This window comes from Schistocerca cancellata, chromosome 12, assembly GCF_023864275.1.
Source record: "Schistocerca cancellata isolate TAMUIC-IGC-003103 chromosome 12, iqSchCanc2.1, whole genome shotgun sequence".
Lineage (NCBI taxonomy): Eukaryota > Metazoa > Arthropoda > Insecta > Orthoptera > Acrididae > Schistocerca > Schistocerca cancellata.
In genome coordinates, this window is record NC_064637.1 from 57315665 (window position 1) to 57332169 (window position 16505).

Sequence of the window (16505 nt, forward strand, 5' to 3'; positions counted from 1 at the left end):
AATGCTGTGCAGACAATAACATTCCTAAGATGGACTGGCCTGCCCTCAGTCCTGACCAGAAAGCAATGCAGTGCCTTCAGAATGAGTTAGAACATCAACTTCGCTCCAGATCCCTCAGAATGAAGTAGAATGTCAACTTCGCTCCAGACCCCTCAGAATGAATTAGAATGTCAACTTCGCTAAAGACCCCTTAGACTGAGGCTGAATGTTAACTACGCTCCATACCCTTCAGAATGAGGCAGAACATCAATTTCGCTCAAGATCCTTCACAAAGAGTTAGAACATCAACTTCGCTCCTGACCTCTCAGAATGAGTTAGAACCTTAACTTGGCTCCAGACCCTTCAGAACGAGCTAGAATGTCAACTTCATACAAGACCCCTCAAGACGAGGTAGTACATCAACTTCATTCCAGATCCCTCGGAATGAATTAGAATGTCAACTTCGCTTCAGACCCCTCAGAATGAGGGAGAACATCTACTTCACTCCAAACCTCTCACAATGAGGTAGAACATCAACTTCCCTCCAGACCCTTCGGAATGAGTTAGAACATCAACTTTGCTCCTGACCCCTCAGAATGAGCTAGAATGTCAACTTCGTTCCAGACCCCTCAGAATGAGGTAGAACGTCAACTTCACTCCAGACCCCTCAGAATGAGATAGAATGTCAACTTTGCTCCAGAACCCTCAGAATGAGTTAGAATGTCAACTTCACTCCAGCTCCAGCCTCCAACATCACTGTATTCTCTGCTTTTGGGTCTTGAAGAATAATGGGCTGGCATTCCCCAACAATCAGAAACTTACAGAAAGCATCTGCAGCATAGTTTTTTCAAGTTGTCATAAAGGCACATGTTGTACCTGCCAATATTAAAATCCACTAATAAGTGTCCAAGTACTTTTTATAAGACAGTGTAATTATGAAGTGATCTCTTGCTCAGTAGTATAATGAATGACTCAGTCGATTACTTCCATATTCATACATTATTTGTTTGTCACAATGTCATAACTGTTTCACTAGTATTGAAAAGTTTAGTAAAATTAAAGACCACCTCTACACAAAGGTGGGTTGAGACACTACAGTACTTTACACTGCATTATCCTATGCTCTTCCTTTCCTTCAACCTTTGAACTATATTGGAGTTGTACAGAAACCTACAGTTTAAAGATACTAAACGATGGTACAACGAGAAAATTTTCACATTAAAATATCGTTTCTAGATATGAAATAAGTACTAAGTGATAGACAAAAATATGACCAACTGGACATAAAATTTTACTTTCAGTTTTCATTGTGAAACCCACCACATGGAATATGTTTGGAAAGTCCCTAAACGTTTTCTCATAAAGATATATTTTACACAAAGCATTGTTGCTAATATTTCCCAAGAAAACTGGAAGACTTCACTACATGTGCCGTAGTGTGAGTTAAAAATTATTGTTGGCTTGTTATGGATGGAAATGTGGTATTTTATTGTAGGCCAGCTGTACAGTGTTGAAGTAAAAGTTAGTTAATAACAAGAGAGGAGTTTTACAAAACTTGTTCTTTTTTTTTAAGGTTTAGTTTAAAGAGGAAGTCAACATTGACACTTTTAATCTGCAGTATTTTTTCAATATCTTATCGACAGTAATTAAAATTCTTTTAATATCCTAGAGTTTAAAAAGTACATGAAATATTTTGTTAAAATCTTTGACTATACATGCTTCTTTGTGCAGTAATGAGAAATATAATTTACTATGTGTCTGAAGGTGGCAGTGTAGCGAAAGTACATGTAGTTGAACAAAGTGCAAGTACAGTGAAATAAAGAGATAGAAGAGTGCTATATAGCGAACATTGTTCAAATGAGGCAACTATTAGGAGTGAGTGGGTATACTAAATTGTGTTATTACTAAATCACAAATGTGAAATAATTTATTGTTGGCTTTTATTATCAACTTTGTTTGATGTTCAAAGTAAAGAATTACACTAAGTGTCTGAAAAATTTGCATGTCATATTATGCAGTTTTATCAAATATAACATTTCCACAAAGAATTAAGAGACTTCATAGCACCATTTTACATTAAGAATGCATACTTATCATATAACTCTATTTCATTACAGCATGTATCACACAGTGCTACTTGAAATACCAAAAAATTCCAGTTTTCTACAAGTAATTCGCAATGTAGTGTGCTGGAGCATTGGTTGTACATGAAAGATATAGAGGAATTTATGCTAATGTGTCAATGGGCCCTTTATTTATATTTCAACTACTCATTTCACTATAATAAAAAATAACTGAAATATTCTTGATCTTTTATCGTTAGACTTTTGAATTGGAAGAACAAATATGTAGGTGATACATTATTATGAAGTGGCTAGTTGAGAGATAGTTCATGTTGTGTAAAACTGGTTTTGCAATGAGGCCACATAACTAAAGTAAGTATGAGAATCACATACAGCTATTTTGTAGTATGGAACACTCGTCCTAATAGTTTCTTATTCAATTCTGACTCAGATGTTCCTTGTAAGCCGTAGCAATGTGTAGTTTTAGGTACTTTTTGTATTTGTTATTGGATACAGTAACCAATACAATTATTTTTGATAAGTGTCTAATGAGTAACTTTTCTTGTATATTGTTATTGACCTACTGATTATTTTTCTTATGGGTATTTTTTGTTTTGTAACAGTGTTTGAGTTGAAAATGATGTGCTTTGAAGTCAATGGAACAGATAAATAAGTGGAGCTGTAGAAAAAGAAAAAGATAAAAGTTAAACGAACAATTTTTAATACTTTTGTTTGCTTAATAGGAATATTTGACAACATAAAATGCAATTACCAAATTTATGAGTACTTTGTTCACCAAAATTGGTGATATGAAAGGGAGTAGTCATAACCACAAAAGCTGTGAGTTTGATATAAATTATTTGTAGCTTAAAATTATATTTAGCAGCTTGGAACATCAGAATTAGTAGAGTTACAGTAATATCAAATCAAATATCAACCACATATTGAAGAAAGTATGAAAATAATTAAATTCTATCGTAGTATGCTGAAAAATCGTTTGATAATTGAGTAGGTAATTTTGCTGGATGCAATTATGTGTTTTGCCTTCTGAAGATGTAAGATGGTTATCATCATCCATAATTTTCATTCACATGCATCTGTCACAATATTATCAGAAAATAGGTTTTTTATTATTAACAAGACAATCCAGTAGATTACATGCTATTTTTTATTGCTGAAATTGGAGGTACTTCTTGAACAGTGTCGATCTTTGTTGTTGATTAAACTAATGGAAGCTATATATGTTCATTTCTTGCTGAATTGTGATATTACTTTATCTATTAATACAAATAATATCAATGATAGATTATTTTAGTTTATTTTGTTCATTGCATTTATTCTAGATGCAGCCTCAGTATCAGTTAATCACCAAATTTTCATTTACATACAAAGAAATTAGAGCACATAATTTGTTAACCTGTTGAACAAACATGATACCATATCTTTGTCCTTCAAACCATGTTAGTAGATATTGCTTGCTTTTAAAGTAGACTGTAAAACTATTGGTAGACGAGAATCACATTATAGAAACCAGGAATCGTTTTGATTCCATATTTAATATTCAAGACTCTTTTCACTTTACTGAAATATATTACAGCAGTTAGTAACATACATCTGTTTGATTGGAATACCATGGTGTGTTACATCAATATTGCTGTTAGATGAAAACTGTTAGAAAGTACTATTGAAAACAATGTTTACAAATAACAGTAAAATGCTCAGTATGTATACAAACTTATTGTAAAACAGCTTACTGTTTAAATCACTACCACAGTCCATTTCATACATGTCATACAAGGAAAACATAGTCGACTGCTTGGTTAGCAATCATCAGACAGCTGAAAAGTATACCACATTGGTAGCATCCCCTGTAAGCAGCTGTGGTGATTGAATATCCTAACAGTCGCCAACCTCCGACAGGGCTCTGCTGGGAGACGCCGAGATCATTGGACTCTGTGAGAAAGAAATATGTGAAAAAGTGAGAATTCCTTCAGGTGGTCCTTCAATGGCGAAACATAAACAGTTTAGCGGAAACTGTATTGTAGAAGAATGGTTCTCAATTTTATTGCATACCACAGAATGTAATTCAGGATCAGATACACATACAGCATCAATTAGCAACAATAAACTGTGCAGTGATTCAGCACTTTTGAACTAATGATAAGGTATTATACTATCTTATTTATTGCCCTACTCAATTGAAGTCAAGTGATTTCTAAGTGGAAATGTGAAGGTTTAGCCTAGTAGGAACTGTTGATATATAGACAGCATCCAGTGGCACAGAGGAACTGTTAAGGGTATTAACATGAGATCTGAGGAAATAATGGGACATGGAGCAGAGTCATCACCTTGCCATTTTTGAGTAGTATGAGTTGTTAAGATGTAGGAGGAATGAGATTCAATGAATATGATGTACATGATTAAATACTTCTTCTATGCATGAAAGGTGCCACTTCGAATTGTGTGAGAAGAGATGTCTTTAAGTGGTGGACTACTAGAAATAAAAGAATAGTTAATGTTGGTTAAAAATAAGCGTGAAACAATTCAGTGTGGTGCAAACGCCTGGAAAATCACTCATGATAACATGTGTAATAACATCAGGAAATACGATGGTGGCGTTGCAGTGGGAGAGAAGAGAGGTATCTGAAGGTCTACATTGTGTCTAATGGAGAAAGTAGCAGTCACTTTTGAACTGTACTGCCATACACAATTACACTAGTTTGCAGAAGGAAACTGATATATTGCAGCTGTAGATGCAATAGAAAATATCTGAAGATAATTTATTATGAATAAACCAGTTACAAAATATAAACAATCACTGTAAACAAGACTTTTCAATAAGTGAGCTATATAGAAGGGTGAAAATTATGTTGTTTCACACTGCAGTGTTTGCCTTCACATACCATAGTGGAGAAATTGTACTTCAGGAGTTGACTAGGGCAACATGATCTCTTGTATGAAATGTAGAAGAAAGATTACAATGTAATGTTCTGTTAATGGCAATGTTCTTAGAAGAAGAGCGAATATTTGGATAGGACAAGGACACGGAAGGAACTCAACTATGTCATTATTTTTAAAGGAGTCATTCAGTCACTTAACCTTCATCAATTTATGGAAGGTCTTCGCCAAGAGAATCACATCATATACATCACTAACTAAATGCCAGCAAGTAATAGAGAAATGAACATTCTGCAGTTTGTGTGAGTTACATTCATTGAAACATCTAAAAAAATCTTCGTTTGAAGTTTACAATTTATAAATTAAAATGAAGATTTACACAGTGAATGGTTAAATTAAAGGCCCATCATCATTAAATGAACGGCATTTGATGTATTGCAAAAGTCTCTTGTCACTAAAGTCGACTGATAAAACAGTTAACTACATCAGGGCTCTTTATTCAAGTACTGGTGAGCTGCATCTGTCGAAAATACACTGATGCATAGGTTCAAGAAGCAAAAAAAAGTTAAATAGATAGAGTAATTAATACTCTGTTTATGTTCAGATACTAAATAAATAGAGATAAGGCACAGTTGGGAATAAGAAGACTGATGCATTACAGTGATTTTGATAAAATAATTCATAAATACAGAGAGAAGAAGCATGTACATATGATACAAATTTTCAAAAAGCCAACTTAAGTAACTTAAATAACAAATATAAAAATAAAATAATATTAAAATCTTAAGCATCTGCTACTGTGTCCAACATTTAGCTTTGCACATTCTAAAAATCAGAAATTTTAATAGACACAAATCATTGATGACCTTTATAAAGTCTCAGTTAATCTAAGCATTTTAAAATAAGACATGAAATTTAAAGAGTACTTTTATAAGTCTTTTTATATTTAACATTATCATTTTATTGAAAACTATGAGCAATGCAATGCATGACAGCACAAGTAAAGCAATAATGTATTCTGCATTCTGGTACAGGATGTCCAATGAGGGAAGTGCAGTCTTCCAGAGAAATACTAGTTCTGTATGAAAAAATTATTAAAACAATAGGGCTTTTGTTATTGTGAATATTATAGAAAGAAGAGTATACATATTTTTTGAGAGTAATATTGTTACTGTTTTAAAATGCCTACCAGAAGTTTCATTATTAGTATCAGTTCGCATTGTAGAGCTCCTACATTAACTGTTAGTGTAGTAAGCTACAGATGTAAACCAAATTTTATATGACAAATACTAAGAAAAAAATAGGGATAGTATCGTATATTATTACTGTGATTTTGGTTGAAACATTGTGCTATGAAGAAGTCAAAATCCTCATAATTATTCTGTAATAAACCAGCAAAAAACTATGCAGACTATTTGCCAGAGGCAGTTTTCAGCCTCATGGGAAGCTTTCATGATCTATTAAACGATGAAGATCGATCATAAAAAATATTTTGAACACAGATGCTAATCATAGCTTCTTTTTATCTGATTAGGGCACTTGGAAAGAAGAAATGAAGCTAAATTTGGCCTCATTTGTTTTAATGCGCCATCAATCAGTATTCATTGTTTGAATTACTTTCTAAACCAGCCCCTTTGCTGCAGTTGCTTGTTGCTCTACATTGGTTTTTAGCTGTTGGTAATTTTGTTTCATAGATTTTTGTTACTTCTTTACTATGATCGTAATTTGGGTTTCCATTTAAATGAGATCAGTAGGTAACAGCTCTACTTGCAGTCCTTAACCCTTGACAATCAAGATGTGATAAATCTGGTTGTTGAGATATGGTTAAATGATTGAAATTTTGGTGAGTAATTAGCATTACAAATAGTATCTCATTGATTATTATTGATACACTATCTATACAATATAGGGCCATATTATACTATTGTCTGTGGCTCTGGCTATGAATTACTAAATCTTGAAAATGATAGTTTTAATTAGTATCATCTGATACTGAATTGCATTTCTGTAACGAAATACTTTCTTTTGTATAAGTACTTTGTATGTGGATATAAAAGTATAATGATTTTCAAGATATGGGGTAGTTATAATTAAACTTCCCCTATTTAACATGTTATAACTCAGAAACTAATTACTGTACAAGTACCAAACTAAGTAGCATTAATGTACAGAGTATGGGAGCATGATTTCCATATGTCACAGCGCCATCGTCCAGTTTCAACTATGGTCACCAGGTACCGTGATCAGTCACTGTGATTCATAGTCTCAAGCCCCTGACCAGTTACAGTGCATTTGTTGACGTGTCAACATGGGCTTGGACAAAAGGAGCAGGGCATTATTGGTGAAAGTCTATTATCAAAACAATAGTAACGCTGCAGCTGCACTTCGAGAATATCGCCAGCTGAACGGATTATGGAAGGATCCTCTTCCTCCACCTGCTGTGTGGACCATGAAGAAGAACTGGGCGTCGCTCTGGTAAGAGGCTGATGATCAGGTGCACCACAAGTCGTTCATGAAATAGCTGTTGCTATGGCAGATGACGCTGCGCGCAATTCCCGATCGTCAGGCAGTGCGCATGATGTATCACGGCAGATGAACATCCCATGGTCCACTGTATGGAAGACGTGAACACATACAATCGCCGAGTGCGGGGGTCTTCACTTCCAGTCACTGTGCATGAAGTTCCTCTGTACAGTGAACGTGTCACCCTATGGTTTCGCTTCACAGCTACATTCATCATTGGCCCATTCTTTTTTGAACAGTTTGGGGCTCAAGGGCCAACGACGTGCAGTGGGAATGGACAGCGTTACTGCGATATGCTTTGCCAGCTTGTCATACGCGCCCTAGAGGAGAGAGACGCATTGAACTCAACAGTTTTCATGCAAGATGGGACCTCACTGCACATCAATCATAAAGTTCACCAGCTTCTTCGAAACACAGTTGGGAACGATCGAATCATCAGCCGATCGTTTCCAAATGCTTGGCCGGCTCCACCGTCTGATCTCATTCTCTGTGATTTCTGGTTGGGGGGCTACCTGAAGGACAGGGTTAACCAGGGGAACATGTGCTGATCTGAAGCGCAAGCATATCAAGAGAGGTAGCCAGCACACCTACGGACATGCTTCGTTCTGCTATGCAGAAAGCAACCCTGCGTATTCAGACTCTTCTGGACGCTGATGGGCACCATATTGAGTCTCTTTTGTAGGAGTAATGGTGCAGGTATGTAACGGTATGATGTACCATAACAGCACATTAAAAGTGTTTCTACTGAAATGATTCCCCATTATTTCTTTTCCCCATGTCATTGACAGTAACGCTACCAACTTTGGTACTCACACAGTAATTAGTTTCCGTGTTACATACGTGTTAAATGGGGAAAGTTTAATTATAACTATTCGGTTCACTATGCCTTATAAGTTCAGAGTTTCAATTTCTTCATAAAAATCCTGTACAACAAACATGAGGCCATGCATTTCTTGTGCTTGTGTTGAGAAATGCCCGTCTTGTAGCAGCTGAATGCTTGTAACAATGTGACGGTTGCGCCTTTGCGTTGACAAAAGCTGCTATGAAGCCAGCAAGTAACTGAAAGCTGTAGAGGGTTTACCTGGACTTGCGGTGAGGTTTGTCAGAAGTGCTGGAGGCTCACAGACCTCACCTGGACAAGAAACATGAAACAGGCTTGAAGAAGAGCACAGATGGAGAACTGCAAACTGTTCGCATCACTATATTTCCCCAAAATTCATTCCTTTTGTGCACTTATAGAAATATGTCACTATTCTAGGTTTAGTTGGGAACATTTATATCTCAACAGTCTTAAGTCAAATGCCACAATGACAGTAACATGTATCGAGGAGCTCCAGCATGGAAATGAAAACAATACTTGACAGTTCGATATAAATGGTTATTCAAGAAGATATGCAAATATTTTAATATGTTATTCTACAAGTAAAACTAAAGAAAAAAGTTCATATAAATATAAGTCCACATATGTTTAGTTACAGAGATTCAGGTAATAAGATTTTGCCTGAAATTTAGCAGCTTCGCTAATATGAAGCCAACACAAAACTGTATGAGGTTAAAGTAAAGCACGATTTCTATTCATTTTGTTGTTATTAGTCTGGTGAATCTAATAAAACACGTCCCAGACGTCTGTCTGTAGTAGTTTTCCAGAACATCCAGGGAAGCAAAGATTATTATACAAGTAAATTTGTTTACTTTCCATTAAGAACTTATAAACGTTTATGTCATTGTTGGCAGAGGTTATTGATTTGTTTCAGTCGTTTCCTAACCTTGAAATGAGTTAGTTTTCTGCTTTGTTCAGTGAAATAACATAATAAAAACAGTGTATTTAAGTGAAACGATATAGTAACTGTTATAGCTGGTAGATTCTTTATGAAATTTGCAAATTTACGACAGAGGAATACACCGATTGGCGTTTATTTATGGCAAATGTGATGGTAATGCTATGGCTGCAGTTAACGAATATCACGTACGTTATCCAACTCAGATGAATCCAAATGCACGAACAATTGTGAATGTATTGTGAAATGGTATATACACTCTATAACTTTCTTAACACTGAGCTTTGTTTTTTCCAGCTTTACATGAATTCACGTGCATTATTGTATTAATGAAAGCAGATTATCTGACACATTCATACAGTTTCAGTTAACGTTATTAGCATCATTTTCCTTAAATTAAATTCGCTACAACTTCTGTTGAAAACTTTGTGTAATTGCCTGGAATTTAAAAAAACGAATTGGAGCCAAGTAGTTAATAAATTAAAAATTTCATGAAATTATTTCTTTGCTTCTCTGGATGTTTGGGAAACCTACTGCTGATACACGTCTGAGACATGTTTTATTAGATTCACCATATCAATAATAACAAAGTAAATGGAAATCGTGCTATACTTTAACCTCGTACAGTTTAGCGATGGCTTCATATTAGCAAAGTTGCTAAATTTCAAGCAAAATCTTTTATTAGCCATAACTCCACAACTAAACATTTGCGGACCTACGTTTATATGAACTTTTCTCTTTAGCTTTATTTCTAGAATAACATATTAAAATATTTGCATATCTTCGTAAATCACCCTGTATACTGCCCCCAATTTCCTTTATAGCAGTTAGTAAATATGGGAAGGTTTCCTTCAAACATTCTTCTGCATGTGTGCAAAGTTTCGAACAAAACTGACATATGGAAGAGCCGTAGTGAACCATCAAAATGGTATCTATACAAGACACTCGTCACAAGCAAGTGGTTCTTTCGAGTAACGGTTGCAATAGTAGAATAACACGAACGTGTTCGACAAAGGTATTCTCCCACCTGCCTGGTTTGTGACTGAGCGAAAGCTGTTCGAGTGGTGGTTTCAATTACCAAGTGGCGGTTGCTACAGTAGCTTCGACTGACCAGAAAGATTTCTTCTGCTCACTCCAAAGCACTTCATAACCTTGCCCCAAAGAGATAAGCCCACATATGCACATTGTGTTTTGTGTTCGATCTCATAGCCTTCTCGCTGAGGAAAATAAGTACTAAGTTCAAATAACATTCTTCAGAGAACATTGTGCATAACAATACCATCACTAGACACTCAATAACCATTCAAATTATCGTCAAAATTATTACAATTAAAAAGTAAAGAATGATGAGGAATTCCGAGGATTTCATGTTTCACTTCATTGGTTTTATACAGCTGCTGCCTACCACATCTTACAATATACCATCCATGGTGTTATCTGGCCTGGTTCATTCAGCAATCATGTTTTGCACATTTTGACAGACTTCTTTTAGATGTACTCAATTTTACTATGACAACCCACTAATGTGGTTTGACTCCTAACCTGGATAACTTCCCAGAAGCTGAGACTCCATATTTGCCCATCTACACTACAGAAATATCACCTCTATAAATCTGAAGACATGTCTGTATTGACGTGAAACCGGCAGTTGCGAATAAAGCAGCTGCCTGCAGCTATGCAGCTTTTGAAACACTTCATCATTCTTGACTTCTTAATTGTTGTACTTCTCATGTTGATTTGAGTGCTTATTGACTGTCACGTTTTGTTATTGTTACTCACTAGTATCAGCTAACCTCTTAAAGGGACGCCACATCTCAACTTCGTGAAAACTGAATACATCTTACTGTAATTTCATTCCGTTAAGTGATTTTTTTTTTGCAGAAATGTGTTGTATATATGAATCCTAGGGTATAAAAAGGAAAAGCATCTCACTATCGTCTGTTAACTTCACTTCCAAAATGAATAAATTTTTCCTCTTCCACATAAAGATCGGATCACAAGAACCAATAACTGTGAGTCAAATTCTACTGCACTTGTTTCTATGAATGACATGTACACACTAACATGGCTCGCTTTAGAGGGGAGGTGACATAGGTAGAAATATGTTACATACATATTAGTGAAATTAATCTGCATACAAGACTCATAGCCGCTGGACACATTGCAACCACTCTCTGCCAACTAAACCAGCGATAATTGTTCTTCAGAGTTTGTAGTGTTCTGGTATTTACTAAATTGAAGTAAATTAACAAACTTTGTCATGCCAAAATTAATGAGACAAGTTTATTAAATCTGTCAGCATATGAATATAATTGCAAAATCTTAAAGAAAACAGTATTTTGATGAGGAAAGAGATGTAGAAGTAATTTAGAACTTCTTCAATTAACTATTTGTATTACTGCTCCTCTAAGAAGTGCCAATCATATGTGGGAAGCAGAAAAGTTTGGCTCAATTTCATTCATCTTAATCGATGTGTTTGGAAAGCCTGCAGTTCCTTTATTCATCATTGAAATAATGAAACTCTGCACCATGCATAGCACTGCGCGTCTCGCGAATTTTTTCTCATTGTCAAACGTAAATATTTACATATGTATTGTACGTGATGTTTATAAGTGTGCCGTGCTGCTCTTGCACTTTACTGTCATCTTTTTGATGTTACAAGATATGCACACGCAAACCATCACTGTTTGTGAAAATTCACACTGTGTGTATGTTTTTCTGCACAACTGAGGAGGCATGGTATCCTATAACCTCAAAAAGACGACAGTAAAGTGCGAGAGGGGAACATCTCACATACAAACATGACATACAGTACTTATGTAAATGTTTACCTTTGACAATGAGAATAAATTCTCGAAACGCGTTATGCTAAGCGGCTAAAAATACGTACTAATCGCATTGTTTCATTATTTAAATCAGAAACGTTTAAGCAGCTCAGAGAGAGAGAAAAGGAGTCAACTAGTGCTACAGGTGGCCAAAAAAGGAAAAACGCAGAATACCCGTTCAAGCACTGCAAAGGTTTCTGACGGTTCAACTATCACCAAGCTGCGCATATGCAGTACAGACAGCTTGGAAACGGTTGCAGTCGTTCGTGATACCTTGGTTGCGGAAAAAGAAACCACGGTGAACATGTGTAAGCGTTTGTGTGGTGTGGATTGCAATGATGCCGCTGTAAGACGTACTGTCGGGCGATGCGTAGAGAGATTTGAAGCGTCAGGAGGAGCACAAACTGATCGGCCGTGTTCGAAACATCTCGCAACAATAACTGCTCCCAACATTATGAATGGCACTAATACCATTATTCGTGCTCCAGATGTGTTCCGCGAATGCTCACAACTGACTGTTAAGTCATTTCATCTGAAACGTTGGACCATTTTGAGGCCTGTGGAAAGGTCTTCCTGTCACACATTGCTACAGGTTACGAAAACTGGATGCGTAATTTTTGAGCTGGAAACAACACAGCGGTCGCTGGAGAGGCATCACCCACAATCACCGAAAAAGGAGAAAGTCACAGCAGCTACCTCTGCTGGAAAGGTCATGGTGACAGTCTTCTGAGATAGTGATTGTGTCATTCTCATGGATGTGTTGAGAAATGGGCCAACATCAATTCAGAGGCATATGCGAAGACTCTGAACAAACTCAAGAGCCGTTTTTGACTATCTGGTCTGACAAGAATCTAAAAGAAACCTTGCTCCAACGGGACAATGCACACAAGTCTCTGAATCCAGGAACACATCACCAAACTGGGTCACATATCATAGCCTAACCTATGATAATAGTCCAGATTTGGCACCCTCCGACTGCCATTCGTTTGGAATTGTGGTGCATTATTTACTAAACTGTCCTCATACCTAACAATCAGTGCTATTCTTAACCCTCACAGTACCATCGCCAAGGGGGTACTTTATGCCCACCTTTTGAAAATAATGTAATCGCATAAGCTTAACCAAAAAAGTTAACATATATAACGTAATAGACGCCACTTTTCCCAATGAATGTCATATTCAATATTTTCAGGTTCGGGACTTGACTTACACATCAGTCTTTCTTTAAAGATATTTTTTTAAAATTTTTTATTGGTGTTAATAGAGTACCCCACACCATCACCATTGCTGGTACACGTTACTGAAAGTGTGACGCTGTTGCTAAGAATGTGCTATAAGATACTACAGGTTATGGACCTTACTTACCACCAGTATATCAGTATCTCATCAAAAAATATAAGTCAACAGAACTTAACGAGTTTTTCTTTAATTTTTTAGGGTTGGCATGAAGTCACCCCCTCCCCTCGTTGGCCATGCCTACTATGGAAAATGGGTTGTATTCCTAGAGTTAATGTATTCACTATGACAAGCCCCAAGCCCTGACATTGGGAAGGGCGATGCTGGTAGGTGCTTATTCTGGCTAGACACAGGAAGCAGAGACCAAGCAGCTACTGGGTAGTTAACTGGGCCTAATTTGTGACTTTGGAGCTTGTTTTGGAGACACTTTTTCAATATCCAATCTCATCTTGCATTCTTGGAGGTTACCTAGTGACATCCACATGTTGTTTGATGCATTGAGTCATCCAGTGGCTGCCTCTCGATGGTATCTTAAACTGTTTTGAAATCACTGGCGGCCGCAGCTCGTGGTCTAGTAGCTAGTGTTGCTGCCTCTGTATCACGGGATCCTAGGTTCGATTTCCGGCCATATTGGGAATTTTATCTGCCTGGGGACTGAGTGTTTGTGTTGCCCTCATCATTTCATCATCATCATCATCATAATTCGTGGCAGTGGCTGCATTGGACTGTGTAAAAAAAGTGAAATTTTAAAAATTAGGACTCTGAATGGGGGCTGATGACCGCACAGTTAGTGTCCCACAAACCAAACATCATCATCATCAAACCGTTGGCCCTTACTCTGCTGAAATGTGATCTCCCACAATTTCTACCAGTCAGGAACATTGCCTTACAGCCTACAGATCCCAATAGCGCCTGTAAACGATATAAGGCAGATGTACCAATAAGTCCCAGTTTTAAATAAGATCCACTGCTCGTAATTTTGAAAGTAGTCTATGATCCGAGTCCTGGAAGGAGGCAGCACTTCCTGAAACTTCTGACAGTAAACACACTGACTCTGGACGTATTTTCAGGGAGATTGAAATATGCCACTATTAAAACCCTGTACGAGAAAGTTGATAAGAGAGATGTCAATCACTACCAACCCGTTTCACTTCTGACATTATTTTCCAAATTTTTTTACAAGGTCATGTATTCTACAATAGGACCCCATCCAAGCAACAATAATATCGTCAGTAAATCTCAGTTTGGATTGTTGAAGAGTTGCTCAGTTGAGGATGCCGTTACACATACTCTCATCCAACTTTACAAGCAGTAAATAATAAGACTGCACCAACTGGTATCTAAGGCATTGGACTGTGTAAGTCACAAAGTTCCCCAGGATAAACAGATGTTTTATGGAACTGATGGTATAGCAGACCTCGACTATTGTACGAGGGTCATTCAATAAGTAATGCCCCACATTTTTTTAAAGGCCATTAATATACATAGACTAACGTCCTTGTTGGTGCTTCACTTTTGATGTTTGTTCTGTGCGCCGGCGAAGTTTCGAACCGTTCTGGTAGTTGCAAAGTCGTAGTACAGCGTCAAAATGGCATCTACATACGACTCACGTTACAAGCGGCATGCTGTTATTGAACTCCTGTGTGCAGTCCGAAGTATGCGATACCCTCCAAATTCAACCAGTTTAACAAGTATTCATGATTATAGAAAAGTTATTGTGTATGTTAACAATGATTGCATAACATGTCTCCATAAACAGTCAACCCATTAAATTATACTGAATAACTGACCCACACAAAAGTTTATATCACTTGATCACTGATACAGCAAATGTCATCATGTAAAAACACTAAGTTCATCTTAAATAATTAATATGAAGTACGGAAAATAGTGGCCAACTTAGGTATTTTAGATCTCCTTAAATAAAAATCACCCAGTGAAACCTATTTGTTCACTAGAAGCGTTTTCACTCAGTATTCACGTAAGCAATCCTATTTTAGACGAAAACCAATGTAATTCTTAATAATTCATGTTATTTACTTATTTATGCAAATTAGAGAAGTCAATTGACAAACTTCTAGAAAACAGCCTTTTTGTAACAAAGAATTATTCTGTCAAGTCAACAAATCTGTCTGTCATTTTAATAACATGTTAAATTATGTCACTCGATGCAAATCAATAACTTTTCTGCACAAATTATGATAACAGATGTACATGTGACTTGTAAACTATATCTCTTTTTAGTAGTTCTTTGACAATGTTATAAATACAAGCAGCAAGAAGGGTCGGGAGGCAGTCGGAATGTCACTTTGATAAAGTGTGTTTGTGTGTTATTGTTTGAGGTGGATAAACAATGCAAAGAACATGTAACGGAAGTACTACTTTGTGTTGAGTCATGGTCTTTGGTGGACAGTGGAATTAAGATGGCCACCAGAGTAATAAATATTTGAAGTTTACATATTTGTTGGTTTCGCTCATTCTTTATCATCAAAAGCATATAGAAAACACGGGACCTCATGTTTTTAACCCTAGACAACCAGATGTAGAGCCAGCATCAGCATCGAGAGACAGCAGCGATCCAGCAAGTAGCAGCGATTACCACAACACAATGCATTTTAATGGCGCCAACCTAACATCAAGTGCTAACAAGCTCCGTAAATGGGAGTGAAATAGTGCGATTATAGCAATTAGCTATATCTACGACTAGGCGACCATTACAACATCCATAACCGTTTGTGTGCAGTGCATGGGGATACTCCTATCAGAGTACAGTTGGGCGATGGGTAAAGAAAGTCACAGCCCCAGGAAGTGCAGAAACAGAGCTCCACGATCAGCCACGCTCGGGACGTCCTATCACAGCCACTGCTCCAGACATACTGAATCGCACGGATGCCATTATTCGGGCCGACCGGCGTGTCACAACTCGACAGTTGGCCCTACAGTTGTCGGTCAGCATTGGAAGTGCGTCTGCAATGGTCGAGGCTCGGATACTCTGCTCACGATGGATTCCACGAATGCTCACAGCGGACCGTAAGATTCAAAGAAAGGCCATTTTATCTGAATTGTTGGAGTGTTCTGAAACCGATGCAGAGGCCTTTCTGTCACAGATCGTTATGGGGAACGAAAGCACTTTGCGCTGGAAACAAAAAGGCAGTCCTCAGAGTGGCATCATCCTCATTCGCCACAAAAGAAGAAATTCATGA

The 16505-nt window shown here is 37.0% G+C and overlaps 1 protein-coding gene across 1 annotated transcript in view; it reads right to left on the reverse strand.

Annotated features, from left to right (window-relative positions):
* Positions 1-1647: 1647 nt before the first annotated feature.
* LOC126109863 (nascent polypeptide-associated complex subunit alpha, muscle-specific form-like) overlaps positions 1648-16505 on the reverse strand; it is a 258491-nt gene continuing 243633 nt past the window's right edge. The window contains exon 8 of the mRNA XM_049914929.1: positions 1648-3995. Coding sequence (XP_049770886.1) covers positions 3939-3995 — 57 coding nt within the window. The 3' untranslated portion in view covers positions 1648-3938. The remainder of the gene's footprint in view (positions 3996-16505) is intronic.